General features: G+C 36.0%; 1 protein-coding gene across 1 annotated transcript; it reads left to right on the top strand.

Moving 5' to 3' along the window:
• The first annotated feature begins 16,260 nt into the window (after positions 1–16,260).
• LOC107888867 (sugar transport protein 8) lies at positions 16,261–18,381 on the top strand. Its single transcript, XM_016813116.2, has 4 exons — positions 16,261–16,513; positions 16,600–16,919; positions 17,056–17,682; positions 17,767–18,381. Exons 1-4 carry the CDS (start codon positions 16,381–16,383, stop codon positions 18,208–18,210), a joined length of 1,524 nt encoding a protein of 507 aa, XP_016668605.1. The 5' UTR covers positions 16,261–16,380; the 3' UTR covers positions 18,211–18,381.
• The last annotated feature ends 1,488 nt before the right edge of the window (positions 18,382–19,869 follow it).

Here is a 19,869-nt window from a genome sequence, read left to right as displayed (position 1 = left end):
ATTCGGCCTTTAATTAAGTATATAGGTGATAGTGGTAGATTGATGTTGCACATTCGGCTATAGGTAAGCATATTGATGATTTTATCTTGACTTAGATAATCGGCTAAAGGAGAATATTGGCTAATATGTTGAATTTGATTCATGATTTCATATATATGACTGGATGTAAATATATTGAGAAGATGATATGATGAGAAGTGATGTTGCATTCGGCATTGGAGAAATTGAAATATTAATTGGACTATTGATAGTAAGGTGATATTAATTGGCTATAAGCCGAATAGTTTAAGAGCATAAGGTAGAAAGATAAAAATTTTACCATGTTGTTTCGTATGTTATAAAATCATTAAAATGTGGATACAAATATATGTAGCAAAGCGGTTAAATGAGTTAATTTATTTGTTTAAGCTCAAGATCCTAAAGGAGAGGAGTCCAACAAGGGAAAATCGAAGGTCATCGAGTAGCCGACTTGGAACTATTTTACCCAACACAAGGTAAGTTCATAAGCAATCATAAGGTTAATTTAAATTATACATAAATGACTTTAACATGTCATGAAAGAATCTCTTTATTAAGTATTTCCTTGGAGAAATTATATATGTTTATTGTTGTGGCCGTATATGCCAAATGAATTAATTAAATTGTCTTATCATAGAAAGTGTACATTGGCACTATGTGTGCGGTGTAGTATGGCACTATGTGTGCGGAGTTGAATAGCACTATGTGTGCTGATTTGAATGTCAACATATGAGATAAACTTTCAAGGCACTATGTGTGCGGGATAGTACGGCACTAAGTGTGCAAAAGCGGTTGATGATACGAAGAGCATAAGTAAAGAATTAAGGTGCTAAAATGATTAACTGAAAAGTATGTGTGTATATACATCTAGTTCATAATTATTTCTTACCTTGAGAATAGTTTTAAAATGGTTGGTTGTTTAATAATTGATCCGATATCGAAAACCTTGGTTCGAGGTTGGATAAATAAACTAGGTAGTTGTAGCCTAGTTTGGTGTGATTGAATTAGCTGAACTTGCAAGGCTTTTATTTCAATTTCTTATAAACAACTTGTATTATTTTGCTTATGGAATACTGAGTTGAATACTCATTTGGTGTGTTTGTTTGTTTCTTATTTAGATATCTCTGACCATTTTGCGTACTTGGGACCTTCGTCGAAGTCATCACACCGGCTTGCAACTTTTTGGTACTGTAACACCCCGAACCCGAGACCGACACCGGAGTCGGACACGAGATGTTAACAAACTTTGAAAAATTTTTCCAGACACTGCCCAGTCTGAGTACTAGTCGCTTCAAAAATCATATCTTGAGTTTCACAACTCGAAAATCAGTTTTGTGATTTTTCCCTGAAACTAGACTCATGTCCCCACCTATGTATTTTTTTCTAGAATTTTTGGTCGGGCCAATTAGTACAGTTTATTAGTCAAAGTCTCCCATGTTACAGGGGTCGACTACACTGACCTTTTCCCATTACGACTTGGATATCTCTCTGCACAGAGCTTCAATACTGATGCCGTTTGTTTCTATGGAAACTAGACTCAGAGAGGAATCCATACATATATGGTATGACCCCTAATTATCTCTGGTCAATTTATAGTGAATTTCCAAAGTCGGAACAGGGAATCCAGAAACTGTTCTGGCCCTGTTCCACAAGAACCCGAATATCTCTTACTGTACTGTTCATATGATTGTTTTGTTACTTTCATATGAAAGTAGATTCATCAAGGTTCGATTACATAATTTATTCACTATTTAATTCCACTCCTATGAATTCTTGTGATTTTTCCAATCCACACCACTGCTGCTGTCAGCCTCTGTTTTCAGAGTAAACCTTACCTATTTTCGGGGTTTCATGGACCAACTAGGGCCTTGTCATACACATGCCCACATATGATCATACTTAGCCATTCCAATGGCTGATCATTTGCTCAACACTTCCATTCCAACTATAGTTACATCATGAAACCATCTATACATTCATAAACACGAATGGTCTAATGCCATACTCCACTTCTACAAGCCATTTTCGCATGGCTGTACACTTATACATTTCATAAAGTACTCGAAAAACAACAATGGGTAGTCCTATACATGCCATATCAAAATTCAACCAAAATAGTGCCCAAAAGAGCCTTTGATAGTGTGGGCGACTTCGACTTCAAGATCCCGAGTCCGATAGCTGGAGAACCAAAAATGTATAAAACAGAGGAGCAGTGTAACGAGTAAGCAATTTATGCTTAGTAAGTTTTGAGCAAGGAATTCCAGCATAAACAAAGAATAACACACATTTAGCTAAACGGAATATTTCATAATACGCAATTTACCGATATCAAACTTGCTTCACAACATTAGCAACCCTTATGTACATACACAATAGACTAACTTAGCCGAAGGCCGGTAGCTCGTTTATCAACTGAGCGAACATTTATTTGTAAGGGCTCGATTAAATTCAACACATACGTAACATATCCCCATATTGGGATGTTTTTTTCGAGTATTCGCTGGAATTTTACAGCAAGCTCATTCATTACCAAAATCACGTACCTTCGGGATTTAACCGGATATAGCTCCTCGTTCAAATGCCTTCGGGACATAGCCCGGTTTTAGTAACTCACACAATGCCTTCGGGACATAACCCGGATTTAATAATTCGCACGAATGCCTTCGGGACTTAACCCGGATTTAGTATCTCGCACAAAGGCCTTCGGGGCTTAACCCGGAATTTGTATCTCGCACAAATGCCTTCGGATCTTAGTCCGGATATATTCACTTAGCACAAAGCCTTCGGGACTTAGCCCGGACAGCATTCAATTAATCATGCACATCTAACAATATTTCATGGCACACTCGTATTTCTTTTTCATTAGCAAAACTCAAACACAAGGCACATACCATCCTTGCCCATTCGGCTCAATAGCCACACATAGAGCATGATTTTAATTTGCTTAAAACATGATTTAATCACATCGTAATTTAAGCTCTCTTACTCAAGAACTTACCTCGGGTGTTGTCGAACGATCCCGCTAACTATTCGACCACTTTTTCCTTCCCTTTATCGGATTTATTTCCCCTTTTCTCTTGAGCTTAATTAAACAAATAAATTGATTTCATCATTTAGGCATAAAAAAGATGAACACAAGGCACTTAGCCCATATTTATACATTAGACATTAAAGTCTCATACATGCAAAATCATGCATCAACACAACATATTAGCTAATTTCTTTCCCCTTGGCCGAATATGCATGTCTATTTTTGGGGTCGATTTCAACACTTAATACACACATATACACACTAGTAAAGCATCCTCCCCCTTTTCATCAATTGAACACATGCATTGCTCATTAACATGCAAAGTTACATTCGGCCTTAGCACACATCTTGCTAGCTGATTCTTCTCCATTTAGCAACCAATGCACATATGTGCTCACACAAAAATGCTAAAAAGGAGGTTCAAGAATCATCAAGCCATCATCACATGCATCATTAACAAGCTTCATATTTTGCATGCAATGGCATTAACACAACCTCCACCTAGGCCGAATCTTAACTCATCCTCATGCCTCATCACCACAACATCAAACACCAACCAAGAATGATGCATCCATGGTCAAGTGCCATTTCCAACACATAGCAAGATTTAGACCATGGGCTAGGTAGAACTCAAGCTAACAACTAAAACATGCATGCATCTCATGGAACATCATCAAACATACCTTAGCCTAGCTACATGCATGGCCGAACCTCTTCACCTTTCTTCTTCCTTCCTCCTTAAAATTATTGGCCAAGGATGAACCAAAGGATGAGAAATTTTTTCTTTGTTTTTCTTTCTAGTTTCGGCAAGCATGAAGATGAGAAAAGGATGAACAAAAATTCTCTCCTTTCTTTTCTTTAGCTCACGGCAATGGGGGGAACAAACAACTACACACACATTTTTTTTTGTATTCACCATACTCCTTTTTATTATTTTATGCCCATTCCCCTTATTTTATTTGTTTTATCCCAACATTTTATGACACAAATTAACATATTTTATTTGTGCCATACTTATGCCATAATTTCCATAAAATAAATTGCACAATTGTTCATCATGCCCATCATGGCCGGCCACTACTAGTAGGGGGGAAATTTGACATGCAAGTCCCCCCTTTATCCACATGCACTAATAGGTCCTCACACATTGACCTATCATATTTTAGAATTTTCTCACATAAGTCCTATTGACTAAATTCACATGAAATCAACCAAATTGAAGCTTGAAATTTTTACACATTCATAATTACATATTCTAGACAATAAGTATCACATTCAAACATTTCGGTGACTCGGTTTAGCGGTCCCGAAACCACTTCCCGACTAGGGTCAACTTTGGGCTGTCACAGGTACCCTCTTCTTAGTTGGCCTAAGAGAACATTTCGACATGTATAGGCTATTATGTTTCGTTTGAACCCCAATATGTAAACTTTTAGCCATGCGAATATGGCTTAAATGCTAAGTTTGAATTTAGCCTTATGGGTGCTTAGTTATAAGGTTCAGTAGATTTGGCCTTGATAATTCGGTTTTGATGGAGTAGTAGTCTAGGTATATTTGATTATTATGCCGTATGCCATGGCTGATCATATTTGGTGTTATGTATGTCAAATTACTAGCTAATCCATGGAAACCATAAAATAGATTTAGACAGCAGTAGTGGTGTGAATTTGAAAATTCACTAAAAATAGTAGAAATGGAATTAAATAATGAATAAATTATGGAATCGAATCTTGATGATTCTATTTTCATATGGAAGAAGTAAAACAGATATATGAGCTATATTGTATAAGATATTTAAAATTTTGTGAAACAGGGCCAGAACGATTTCTGGATCCCTGTTCTAACTTTGGAAATTCACCATAAATTTTACAAAGATAATTAGAAGTCATAATTTATATTTACAGATTCCTTATTGAGTCTAGTTTTACTAGAGTCAAACGTCATAGTCATTGAATCTCTGTAGATAGAGATATCTGATTCGTAATACACAGAGGTCAGAGTAGTCGAACCCTGAAACAGGGGAGACTTTAACTAATAAACTGTACTAATTGGACCAACCAAAAATTCTGGAAAAATTTTAGTAGATAGATATATGAGTCTAGTTTCAGGAAAAATTTACAGAATTGGATTTTGAGTTTCAGAACTCGAGATATGATTTTTAAAGAAACTGTGATGTAGTTAGCCAGCTTGTCTAGAAAATTTTAAAATGAATTGCATGAGCTGTTTAAGTAATAAATTAAACCCGTTTACACCTTGTGTTCGACTCCGGCAACGGTCTCGAGTACGGGGTGTTACACTTTCACTAGCGAAATTTTCTTATTCCGCAACTCTTTCGCGTTGTATGCCAAAATACGAACTGGTTCCTCTTCGTAACTCAAATCAAATTGAATCTCAATGTCGGATGGACTAATCACATGCAATGGGTCGGATCTATAATGTCGAAGCATCGAGACATGAAAAACATTGTGAATCTTTTCAAGTTCTGGGGGCAAAATCAATCTGTACGCTACCGGCCCAACTCGTTCTGATATCTCATACGGCCCGATGAACCTCAGACTCAACTTACCCTTACGGCCGAATCTGAGCATTTTTTTCCAGGGTGAAACTTTAAGAAACACTTTATCTCCGACGTGATATTCAATGTCTTGCCGTTTTAAATCCACATAGGATTTCTGATGATCTGATGTTGCCTTAAGACTTTCACGAATAACTTTTACTTTCTATTCGGCATCTTTAATTAAATCAACCCCGAAGATTCTACTTTCACTGAGCTCGGTCCAAAACAATGGTGTACGGCATTTACGACCGTATAAAGCCTCGTAAGGTGTCATCTTGATGCTCGATTGGAAACTATTGTTGCTCGATTGGAAACTATTGTTGTAGGCGAACTCAATCAAAGGCAAATACCGTTCCCCACGAACTACTAAACTCAAGGATACAACATCTCAACATATCCTCAAGTATTTGAATTACTCGTTCTGATTGACCGTCCGTCTGAGAATGAAACGCGGTGCTAAAATGTAGCTTGGTACCCAAAGCGTCTTGTAATTTTTTCCAAAATTGTGAGGTGAATCTTGGGTCTCTGTCAGGCACAATAGAAATAGGTACCCCGTGTAATCAGACAATCTGAGAAACATACAATTCAGCTAGCTTCTCGAGTGAGTAACCCGCACGTACAGGAATAAAGTAAGCCGATTTAGTCAATCTATCCACGACGACCCAAATCGCATCTTTCTTGCTCGGTGACAAAGGCAATCCAGACACAAAATCCATAGTAACTCGATCCCACTTCCACTCAGGTATCATGATCAGCTGGAGCAATCCTAAAGGCACCTGATGTTCCACTTTCACTTGTTGACAAATTAAACACTTCGATACAAAGTCAGAAATGTCACGTTTCATACCATGCCACCAATACTGACTTTTCAAATCATTGTACATTTTTGTACTACCCGGATGAACTGATATCTGACTTCTATGAGCCTCGCTCAAAATCATCTGAATAATCTCTGAATCTCTCGGAACACATAATCGGTTTCTAAACCTCAAACAATCATTGCTATCAATCATGAATTCTGAATTCTCATTTGAAACACGAAATGCTCGTTTTGCTACTAAGTCATTATCATCCTTTTGAGCTTCACAAATTTGTTGAATCAATAATGGTTTGTCTTTTAACTCTGCTACTAACACATTATCGGTGGACACAGACAAGTGTACAATCATCGCTCGCAAAGCAATAGTGATCTGCGACTTAAAGCATCGGCAACCACATTAGCCTTTCACGGATGGTAGTCAATGACAAGCTCATAATCTTTCAGCAATTCGAGCCAACGTCTTTGTCTCAGATTCAAGTCTCTTTGAGTCATCAAGTATTTAAGGCTTTTGTGATCAGAATACACATGACACTTTTCCCCGAACACATAGTGTCGCCAAATTTTTAAAGCGAAGACAATGGCAGCTAATTCGAGATCATGGGTCAGATAGTTTTTCTCGTGTGGCTTCAACTGTCTTGAAGCGTAAGCTACAACTCGGCCTTCTTGCATCAACACGCAACCCAACCCATTTAAGGACGCATCACTGCAGATCACAAACTCTTTACCGGATTCAGGTTACACTAACACAGGAGCTTCGGTCAAATAGGTTTTTAGTTGGTCAAAACTTTTCTGGCACATTTCTGACCACTCGAATTTAACATCTTTCTGGAGTAACTTCGTCATCGGCGTGGCTATCATCGAGAAACCTTTTACAAACCGTTTGTACTATCCAGCAAGTCCCAAAAAGCTCCAAACTTCAGTAACATTTCTCGGAGGATTCTAATCAAGTATAGCTGAAATTTTGCTCGAATAAACTCAAATACCCGATGCGGATACTACATGCCCCAAAAAGCTAACTTCTCTCAACCAGAACTTGCATTTACTGAATTTCGCGTATAATTTCTTGTCTCGTAAAATCTGTAATACTAATCTCAAGTACTCGGCATGTTCAGTTTCATCGCGTGAATAAATCAAGATGTCATCTATAAACACAACTACAAACCGGTCCAAATACTGTCTGAAAATCTGATTCATCAAGTCCATAAATACAGCAAGGGCATTAGTGAGCCCAAATGGCATCACTAAGAACTCATAGTGACCGTATCTCGTTCTGAAAGCGATTTTAGACACATCTAAATCTCGAACTCATAACTGATAATAACCTTATCTCAAGTCTATCTTCGAAAACATTGAGGCTCCTTTCAGCTAATCAAACAAATCGTCGATACGCGGTAACGGATATTTATTCTTTATCGTTACCTTATTTAATTGACGATAGTCAATGCACATTCTCATGGTTCCGTCTTTTTTTTTCACGAACAATACTGGTGCACCCCAAGGTGAGAAACTCGATCGAGCGAAACCTCTATCCGTCAACTCTTGCAACTAAGCTTTCATTCGATTGGTGCCATACGATACGGAGCTATCAAAATCAGTGTAGTCCCGGGTACAAGTTCAATGCCAAACTCTACCTCCCGAATAGGTGGTAATCCCGGTAACTTCTCGGGAAAAACATCTGGATACTCACAAACCACTGGCACTGATTCAAGCTTCTTTTCTGACTCTTTTCTATCAAGTACGTAAGCAGGATATGCTTCACACCCCTTTTTCACATATTTTTGAGTCAACATCGATGATATTACTGCCGATAACCCGTTCAAATCGGTAGACTCCACTCGGATTATTTCATCATTCGAACATCTCAAATCAATAGTCTTTGTTTTGCAATTCACAACTGCATCATGTACAGTCAGCCAATCCATGCAGAGACAAACATCGAATTCATCAAACGGTAAAAGCATCAAATCGGTCGAAAAACAGAAACCTCAGATTATCAGGGGACACTTCCTGCATACTTTGTCGACTAGCACATAACGACCCAAGGGATTCGACACTCGAATCACAAACTCGGTAGACTCAATAGGTAGAGTCTTACTGGATGCTAAAGTCTCACACACATATGAATGAGTAGAACCAGGGTCAATCAAAGCAATCACATCAGTATCAAAGAGGGTGAAAGTACCGTTAATAACATCTGGCGAAGAGGCATCCTCGCGTGCGTGTATAGCGTAAGCTCTAGCAGGAGTATGAGCCTCAGATCTGGTCGTAGGATCTCTAGACCCTCTCTGACCCCCACTAGTATTTCTCGTATTTCTAGGTGGTCTACCTCGTGCTGTAGCAGTACTCAGTTTCCCACTCTGATTCACATTCTGCTCAGACAATCTCGGGCAGTCCTTGATAAAGTGGTCAGCTGATCCACACTTATAACAGGACCGGTCATGAAATCTACAACTCCCCGAATGCCATTTTCCACAATACTTGCACTCGGTCCTGTCTCGACGATCGTTTCCAACACTAAAAACTGAAGTGGCTCGTGTACTCACAGGGGGTCGATCACAGTCTCGTCTGGAAAAGCCCGAAGTGTTCTTAGATCAGCCCGAATCATCTTAGAATTTCTTCGGTGACTGCTAAAAAGGCTTCCCCGAAGATCTTTTACGGAACTCTCTAGCTCCATCTTCAGCTTTTCTTTTCTCATTATTGAGCTCTTCGGCTTTGCAAGCTCACTCGACAAGTACTACAAACTCTCTGATTTCAAGAATGCCAACAAACAGTTTTATATCTTCGTTCAATCCATCTTCGAAATGTTTACACATTATAGCTTCTGAAGAAACACATTCTCGGGCATATCGGCTAAGTCTCACAAATTTTCGTTCATAATCAGTAACTGACATGGAACCCTGTTTAAGTTTAAGAAATTCCTTCTGTTTCTGATCGATGAATCTCTAGCTGATATACTTTTTTCGAAACTCAGTTTGGAAGAAGTCCCAAGTCACTCGCTCTCTGGGCACAACAGAAACCAATGTATTCCACCAATAGTAGGCAGAATCACGTAGCAAAGATATAGCACATTTTAGGCATTCATCGGGTGTGCAAGACAGTTCATCGAACACTCGGATAGTATTGTCCAACCAAAATTCAGCTTGCTCAGCATCATCACTATCTGTAGCCTTAAATTCAATAGCCCCGTGCTTTCGGATTCTGTCAACTGGGGGCTTATTCAACCTCATCTGATCAATTACCGGAGGTATCGTAGGTGTAGGGGGTGTATTATTTGGGAGTGGGGGTTTTGGAGCAACCGTATTAGTTCGAATGTATTGGTTGAACCAATCATTCATCACATCATAAAAGGTCTGTCTAACCTCATCATTCTGATTGCTTCGATAGGTTGAGAGTCCATCGGCCCTGTCCCATGCGCGGGAGTTGGCGCTACACTCTCGATATCATTAGCTACCGCTCAATTGGGATCGGGATCCATTACTATACGAAAACACATTTTAAACTGTCAGAAATCATCATATTATCGTATTATCATATAATGACATGTATGGCTAGACTCACACACATTACGTTAATCCTAGAATCGACTAAACCGTAGCTCTGATGCCAATAAAATGTAACACCCCTAACCCGTATCCAATCACCGGATTAAGGTTAAGAGGTATTACCGAACTAAACATTTAATTATCACATTCACATAGTCATTAAACACAATCCAAAATCAAGCTGAAAAATATACAAACATTCAAGATCATATGCCATATTCGTATGGCTAAATATTTACATTTACAAAATATCGTTCTCAACAGTCTAACCTATACATGCCACATCAACTCCAAAATATAATAGTACCAAAATGACCGATAGTGTGATAAACTGCTGACGATCCACGAGTCGGTGGCCAAAATCGACAATCTAAAAAAAACAGAGAAACAAACAGCAGAGTAAGCTTTCATAAGCTTATTAAGTTTTAAGCAATACAAACAATTAAAACTTGTCATTTAAATCGAGCATTTAGTATCACAAAAATCGTATTCTAATTACAAATCACTTGGCCGAATATACACAAGTACACCAATTATAAAGCCTATTGGCCGAATATATATATATGAATACACAAAGAAATTTCAGCACATACTTTACTTTACTTTATAGCTCATACAATTAATTTAAGTCACATACTTTCATATACTGACAGACATCGACCGAATAGGTCATTCTCTTATTCGTAGATATAGTAATCATCCGTACACATATATTGTTCTTTGATACTAATAATTCACTTTAAAAATCAATTCACATATGAGTACATAATACGTACCTGGCCATCATAATGTATCATACATAATCAATCGTAGTTTACCTCGAACATTCGAATTCATAATCTTACTTGAATCACCGGTGTTAAGCCTGCTAGGTTTAAAACCCGAATCCAATCACCAGCACAAAGCCTGCGGGACTTTAAGCTCGGATATAGTACTAGCACTAAGCCCGCGAGATTTAACCCGGATATATTACTAGCACGAAGCCTGCGGGATTTAACCCGGATATATTACCAGCACGAAGCCTGCGGGATTTAAACCTTATATATTACCAGCACGAAACCTGTAGGATTTAACCCTGATATATTACCAGCACGAAGCCTGCGGGCTTAACCCGGATATGTATCGAGTGCCAAGCATATTTAATCACATGATAACTCAATTCACATAACATATCACATTATAATTCAATTTCTTCACTCGAATATAAGCACACAAAAAATACACCTTCAACATAACTTTCAGTTTAATATTCATACACAAGAACACATAACCATTTCACTATCCCAGCTTAACTCCTAATAACCATTCGGTTACATGCCATATACTCAATTTATTTATCAAACAACCTCATTCAAGTAGAGACAATAGGTCGCAATTCATCTATCATACTTATCTCATGACATCATCAATTATATAATAAATGTGATTACTCAAAACTTACTTCGGTATATTCGAACGGTCGCGGATTGGCTACTCTATTACTTTCTCTTTTCCCCTATCCAACTTTGATCCTCCTTGCTCTTGAGCTTAATTAAAACAAATAGATTTGTTTAATTACTTAACCAATATTATTTACTTATTAATCACATTCGGCAAGCACATATCAAATTCAATATGTATTATAATTTATATAAATATGCCATGATTCAAATTTCATATTTATTTATAACCGAAAATGGCAAGAACTTATCAAGCCATGAAAATCACTTATAGCTCAAACATAAAATGATCATATAACCCTAATGACCGATTATTCAACTTATACCTAGTTCGCATACACAAATTTAACCATCGCAAATATTTTATCAAGAAACACCCTAATCATTTTAGCCAAATTTTCTATTACCAAATAAATCACATATATATAACACTACTCATTACACATATACATCAACTATTAAAAATTCCCACTCCTTAGCTATTTCCGAATGCTTATATAAGTCTTGAGTCATCTTTAACACATTTATCAATCTTCCAATTCAACTTAATACAAAAATAATATCAATTAAATAGCCAACACCAAAACATTTGTTCAAATGGACCTAGCCGAATACCCCACTTAGCTAAATGATTCACACAAATCACTAATAGCCAACTCAAATTCATCCTTAATTTCTCCTATAACGAAATTCATCAAAATTTAATAAGAAATACATCAAATTCCATGACCAAATTTTCATTTATAATAAAACAAAATCCTTGCATCTCGTCAATATGTCAAATTGCAAAAATTGCTTAATTCATCACCTAAGCAACATGAAACTCCATTACAATCACAATTATTCATTCCTTAAAACCAACATTCAACTATCAATAATTTAGCAAAACTCGTGTAAATGGTCGAATGCTATATCCTCAACCAAAACTAAAGTTTTAACATGGGCTATGTAGGAAACTATGTAATTAACTAAATTTTCACAAGAATTTGAAAATAGCACATGAAACATACCTTAATTTGGATGCTAAAATAGCCGAAAGTTTGATCTCTCCTATCCCCTCTTTTTTTTTCTCTCTTTAAGCAATCGGCAATGAAGAACAAAAGTAATTAACCTTGTTCTTTTCACCCATTTACTAATTTTATTATAATATAAAATTGTTATTACATATTATAATACATTTATATATAAAAATACATATAAAATTTATACTTTTTCAACTACTAAACCACATGGCCGGCCACTATCAAAAAAATGGCAATTTGACATGCACATCCTTATGATTTTCAAACCATATAGTAATAAGCCATCACATAAATACCTAGCACATTTTCAAAATTCTCACACAAGTCCCTTTCAAAAAATTTCAATCAAAGCACCACATATGCATTTTCACACAAATTAAGCACGAAATTTTACATTCAATCATTTTCACGACTCGGTTTAGTGGTCCCGAAACCACTTCCCAACTAGGGTCAAATTAGGGCTGTCACAAACTCAGTTTTCAAATTTTTAATTTTTTTTTGTGCAAGAAAATTCTTTTCAAACCGAATTTTTTCCAATAGTGACTCTAGCCTGAAAAAGTTTGAAACTTTACAATTTAGTCCTTTAATGGTCTCAAGTTATGAGAAGAACTTTGTAAGCTCGTATAAACCCTAGATATGTTAATATACTATAAAATACTGATGTAATGATTATGTTTGTGAATATATTGTGTTGATTCAATAGTAATTATGTTGTAATTGATCATTGTTGCTCCGACAACGAATGTAACATCCTGTAGCTCAAACCCGACAATCAGGTCAAACAAGGGGTGTTATAATCCTTAGGAAAGTAAATTGTTTTTTTTTTTTGAATTGTTGAAAAGACTTTAATAGAATTTATTTAAACTCTTTAAAACTATTGTATGAAGTCTAGGTCACCGTTTGAAAGGTAAGTATTTAGGGAATTTCCATGTTATCTTACTAAGCTTTATGTTTAACGCATCATTATTTTTGCACATAAGCTTTCAGAATCAAGGCTCGGTGGAACTCAAGGATCACATGAAAATGCCATTTCTATCATTAAAGAGTATGAAACCTTTGTATTTGTAATGAGTACCTAGTGGCATGTACTAAAGAGGTCATTGAGGGATGCATATATAATTGTTTCTTATTACTATAAATTGTAATAGTGATAACCTCCACTTTTATTTTATTTACTTTAAATGGCCTTGAGTCCAATCTATATTTTCTAAATGGTTTTTTACATGATTAGGTTTGACACAATTAGATTGGCTTTTACATGGTTTTATATGTGTTTTATGATGCTAGCATAACTCATGTATGCTTTGACAAGTTGTGCTTTATTTTGACTATGTCTTATGGATGAAGATGTTGACTTTTAACTATTTTTTGAACATGTTTGGAGATATTTTAAGAGTTTTTTGTTGTCATTAAAATGTAATTTTTAATTTCTCCAAGTTTGATTTTTGATATGGTGAAGTCTGGAGCTAAAATAGGGTTCTTTTAGGGCAATATTTTACTCTGAGGGCCGAAGCTTCGATAGATAGGCTCAGATGTATTGGCACAAGTGTAACAAGATGCTCAAGTGAATAGTTTTGAACACTTATATCTGCACAACTAGGTAGTTGTACCAATACAACATTGTCAAGGGAGGATGATGGTGTGCGATAGAGCAGTGCGCAATGGCCTCCTGTTGGAGGGTGCGCAAGCGCATGGGTCTACGAGGCTACAAGGTCGATTGATGCTATTCTGACCGCACCAAGCTGGTGCTGGCGGTGACGGTGATGACAGCGGTGATGAGGTGGGTGGCGGCTAAAAAAACAAAAGAAGAAAAGAAAACTAGGGAAGGAAAAATAATAAATAAAAATAACCCTAATTTCACTTAAGTTAGAAGGTTAATTTTATTTTAATTAGTAGTTCTATTTATATTATTATTTCTATTTACCCATTTATTTATTTACAAAACTTATCTAAGAAAGAAAATGTAATTAAAATCAAAATAAAAATAAAAAGATAAAAAATAAAAGAAAAATAAACATAAAGATAAAGATAAAATTTATTTATTTACAAAAGTAATAGTTTTCCGACAGAAAAATTTCATAAATCGGTTAAAATGAGCGAAGTGTTTTCTTACTCGATTTTATCGGTCTAGTAATGTTTCAATAGTTGACCATTAACTTTTAACGTATCTCCTTTATTGTTTTAGAGTTCAACAACTCCGTATGGAAAAACTAGATTAATCATAAAGGGTTCTAACCATCAAGATTTAAGTTTACCTAGAAAAAACTTCAATCTCGAATTGAAGAGAATGACTTGTTGTCCTGCTTTGAACATACAGGGATGAATGTGCTTATCATGCCATCCTTTTTATTTTTCTTTATAAATTTTGGCATTCTCATAAGAGAATAATCTCATCATTTCCAACTCATTAAGTTGTAACATTCGTTTGTCTCCAGCGGCTTGTAAGTCTAAATTGTGTTGTTTAAGAGCCTAATGGGCTTTGAGTTCAAGTTCCAATGGCAAATGCCATGCTTCACCATAGACTAACTTGTAAGGAGATATCCTTAAAAGAGTCTTAAATAGCGTTCGGTAAGCCCATAATGCTTCATTAAGTCTCCGAGACCAATCTTTTCTAATTGGGTGCACTACTTCCTCAAGTATGCTCTTTATTTCTTTATTCGCAAACTCAGCTGAACATTCGTATGAGGATGATAAGTTGTAGCAACTTATCCTTTACATTATACTTTTCCAACAACCAAATTAGGTAAACTTTAAGCTTTGTAGATGGGCTCAGATGGAATGGCACAAGTGATACAATATGCTCAAATGAATAGTTCTGAACACTTGTATATGCACAACTAAGTAGTTGTACCAATACAACAGTATCAAGGGAGGATCCTTGCACTATTTTGCTAGTTTTAAGCGTTCCAAGTCCCGTTTTAGGCCTCGGGCACCTCCAATCACCTGTAATTTGATTTTAAAGGCTAATAACATGATTCTTACCTATTAAAAGTGAATCTATCTATTTTCTATGATTTTATAAAAATATTTTATTATTTGTTTTTTAAATAAAATACTTACATTAAAAATGTTTTGTGAGCATCTCTCATTCGTACTGCCCATCGAGATGAGTGAGGGACCTTACAAATTGTCTTTAGGTAGTTTTTTTATGGACTTTATGATGGCAAATTGGATGGACATGAGAGTGTATAATGTTGTGAAATATTGAATTTAGAAGAGAGTTGTTTCATTTGAAGTTAGAGGAGCGTAGAGAGTTGTGGAAAAAATGGATGGGGCAGGTAATTGACTTTGAAAGAGAGGATAAACTTGTGTGGATGTCAGCTACAAACAGAAGATTTGTGGTCAGTTGTATGGTGCAGAAATTGTAAAAAGCAACAATACAATGATAGCTCTCGATTATATGTAAGATTTGTTTCTTTTGTTGAACTAGTGTTTCTCTTAATGCACGATGATGATATGAAGTCTAAATGTTCTGAAATTAATAGGAGTATGAACTCTAAATGTGACCAAATCTACGTATAATTAGGAAAAGATGTGGAATTGTGCTTATTGAGGTGGATTAGTAACTGTTTGGTGTGAGTAATCCTTTGTCAATGTCGAAAATAATGGATCAGGAATATCAGTTTGGGGTGGGGTTTGAGCATACGTTCCAAATCTGAATAAAGCCAGATGAAGGTTAAATTTAGAAAAAAACTGTTGGGGACAACTTATCGTAGTTTTAGTTCGAAGAAAATGTCAATGTTAGATTTCAGTTGTCATCCCAACTGTTGTATATAAACCATGCTATAAAATAAGGTCTAAGACACTGACGTTTTAATTTACGACAACTAAATAGTAATAGTAGTGTTGGTCTTTATTAATTATTCACAAATAAAGAGAAGGAAAAGAGAACTAGTATTCCTATCTATATTTGTATTTACTTCTATATCTTCATTGCAACTTTAGTGGAAAATGCCGGCAGTCGTAGTAAGCGGCTCTGGTGAGAATCAAGAATTTGAAGGCAGGATAACAGTGTATGTCATAGTTTGTGTGATCATAGCAGCCTCTGGAGGCTTGATGTTTGGATATGATATTGGCATTTCAGGTTTTCCTTTTTCCTTTAGAATATTTGTATTATTAGATTCAAATTAAAAACATGTGCTAAGATAAGGGTTTGATTTGGATTAACAGGTGGAGTAACATCCATGGATGATTTCTTAAAAAAATTCTTTCCAGCTGTGTTTGAAAAGAAACATCATGCACTTGAAAACAATTACTGCAAATACGATAACCAATTCCTCCAGTTGTTCACGTCTTGCTTGTACCTTGCTGCTTTAATAGCTAGTTTTGTTGCTTCAAAGGTGTGCTCAAAATATGGTAGGAAACTCACCATGCAGATTGCTTCAATTTTTTTCATAATAGGCGTGATTTTGACTGCTGGAGGTATCAACATCGAAATGATAATTTTTGGGAGAATTTTTCTCGGCTTTGGTGTTGGGTTTGCCAATCAAGTAAGTTATATAATTAGTTTTAGTGACAGACTCTTCTGCTTGCATCACTTTACTTCTACCAATGTTGAATGGACTTTACTTAATTACATGTATCCTTTTCAATTTAATTTATAAAAATCACTAATTATTATTTCAGGCGGTACCACTCTTCTTATCGGAGATAGCTCCACCTAATCTTCGTGGAGCACTCAACATAAGTTTCCAGCTCTTCATTACAATTGGAATTTTGGTATCCAATCTGATAAACTACTTTACAGCAAATGTCCATCCTCATGGATGGAGAATTTCTCTTGGCATTGCTGGTGTACCTGCTTTGATGCTTTGTTTGGGATCTATACTCATTTGTGAGACTCCAACTAGCCTTATTGAATGTCACAAAGTTGAGGAAGGAAGGAAAGTTCTGAGGAAGATTCGTGGTGTCGAAAATGTTGATGACGAGTTTGATTCAATTATACATGCATGTGAGATGGCAAAGCAAGTAAAGGACCCTTTCCGCAAACTAATGAAGCCAGTCAGCCGACCCCAACTAGTAATTTCCATCTGTTTGCAAATTTTCCAGCAATTTACTGGAATCAACGCTATAATGTTCTACGCTCCTGTTCTGTTCCAGACGGTGGGATTTGGGAATGATGCTGCATTGCTTTCATCTGTTATTACTGGCCTTGTCAATGTGTTTAGTACTGTAGTTTCAATATATGTAGTAGATAGGGCTGGCAGGAGAATTCTGCTACTTGAAGCTTGTGTCCAAATGTTCATTTCTCAGGTCAAGTCTCCATCTTATATTTTTATTCACTTATTATAAATTAACTAATGTTGGTATTTAATGTGTTGCATAAATTACATGCAGGTTATTATTGGCATAATCCTTTTCAAAGAATTAAAAACCACAGGTGACAATCTTTCCAAAGGAGAGGCAATCTTTGTGGTGATCTTGGTGTGTACCTTTGTCATGGGCTTTGCCTGGTCATGGGGACCTCTTGGTTGGTTAATTCCTAGTGAGATTTTCCCTTTGGAGACCAGATCGGCAGGTTTTGCCTTTGCAGTCAGCACCAACATGCTCTTCACTTTCATCATTGGTCAAGCTTTCCTCTCAATGCTATGCCAGATGCAAGCTGGAATCTTTTTCTTCTTTGCTGCCTGGGTTATCATAATGGGAGCCTTCACATGGTTCTTGTTGCCTGAGACCAAAGGTGTCCCTGTTGATGCTATGGTTGACAAAGTCTGGAAACAGCACTGGTTCTGGCGTTCTTTCATGGTCGAGGATGACAGGCCCGATGTCAAGGTTGTTTGATCCAACTACAATGAAGTTCCTAGTCGTGTTTCATTTTTTTTTCATGTAAAATTTACTGCTGAACACCACGCTAGCTATTGGGCTCACTACAGGATCGGTCGTGACTACTTTTGTTATTGGGTTGAGCTTTCGGTATTTTATTATGGAAATAAATGAGAAAGAACATTTTCACATTGTTTCTAGCTTATAAGAGATGGTCTGTTCTTCTAATCATATGGGATCTGAATTAGATTGCTTCAAGCGTCATACCATTATAACGATTTAAATTTATTATTCTCACATCTAGTTCAAGACTACTTAATCTTGTCATTTACTTTTTTGAAATTTTCCTTTCATGCTACTCAAAAAAATATAAAATAATAATTCATAAGTATAGCTATTGGCACTTGAGCCTTCTCTACTGTCAGGGGTTGATTCAGAAGAGTATCCGTATAGATTGAATGAATAGGTGTTTGTACAGCTAGCTAGTGCTGTAAATCAGGTTTCAATGAATGATGATTGGGGTTATGTTTGTGATTGAAAATTTTGAGCTAGGTAATAAGTTATGGCAACATGGGTGTAGCATATAACGTGGGCACATGACTTAGCATAGAGTTTGACACTAAAAAATAAAATGAGAGAATAAATATTAAGAATTATTTATGCACTTTGGACTTAATCTAAGTATTCAGAACCTTACCCCAAGATGGTTTATACTACTAAATTCATAGATTACAAGTAATTATTTTAACTTAATCTATCCTAATCCTAAGATAATTGTAGCCTCACCCTAAGTACAAATAGTTTAAAATCTCCACCATGAGATTTTCCTATTAAAAATCTCCTAACTACAAAATTAAGAACAATAGATGAATAATCAACATTCAATGGTGTCTAACAAAATACACTTGAATAGTTCTTAATGAATAGAAAATATGATCAATAGCATCCCACTCCTCAAGTCCTTGTAACTCCCACTAAATAGGATATATGCTATGAATATTGATTTGTCTTGCACAATTTTATATATTTATATTGTGGGTAAGTTTGATTGTTAAGTTATCAACAGAATATATAAATACTATAACAATAAGTCACTATTTGCATCCTTCAAGGCAATAGTAGTTAGGACTCAACTTTATATAAGTTTTAAATTAGAACTCAACAATGTGATTGTCTAAACTTACTTCTTGATAAGTCTTCATCTTGATTTGGACACTTAATTAATGTTTTAGTTGATTATATGATAATTAAACTGAAAAGGATAAGCACAAAACCGAAACAAGCCTTTGGAAGCTTAAAACACTCAAAATAGTGAAACAAGGTGCAATCAAGGGTCATGTACTAATACCTCCCCTAGATGCATTGTACTTCCCCCTATATTATAGCAATCTAGCTATTGCCTTAGTTGTACTGATACAACCAAACCATGTTCTGATACTTCGACCTCTGGAGTAGAAAATTTGATCCTAAAGCACCTTAAATCATCTCCAAACAACACCATATCATAGTAATTGGATCGCGATCATTTTAAAACATTAACAACACTTATTTGAACTCAATTTCATCACAAGATTATGCTTAAAACAATTCATAAGTCAAAATATAACTTAAAAGGCCATTAGGATTTCAAACAATACATGGTAATGTAATTACAACACAATTACAAACTTAAGTGTC

The sequence above is a fragment of the Gossypium hirsutum genome, chromosome A09, assembly GCF_007990345.1.
Source record: "Gossypium hirsutum isolate 1008001.06 chromosome A09, Gossypium_hirsutum_v2.1, whole genome shotgun sequence".
In the NCBI taxonomy this organism is placed as follows: domain Eukaryota; kingdom Viridiplantae; phylum Streptophyta; class Magnoliopsida; order Malvales; family Malvaceae; genus Gossypium; species Gossypium hirsutum.
The sequence above is the reverse complement of the archived record's forward strand: the minus strand, read 5'-3'. Positions and strand labels throughout refer to the sequence as shown.

Excerpts from the sequence above, each read along its gene's own strand:
- LOC107888867 (XM_016813116.2), top strand. The coding sequence starts at position 16,381 with ATGCCGGCAGTCGTAGTAAGCGGCTCTGGTGAGAATCAAGAATTTGAA. Across the intron at positions 16,514-16,599 it reads ATATGATATTGGCATTTCAG|GTGGAGTAACATCCATGGAT; the intron begins GTTTTCCTTTTT and ends TTGGATTAACAG. Across the intron at positions 16,920-17,055 it reads GTGTTGGGTTTGCCAATCAA|GCGGTACCACTCTTCTTATC; the intron begins GTAAGTTATATA and ends TTATTATTTCAG.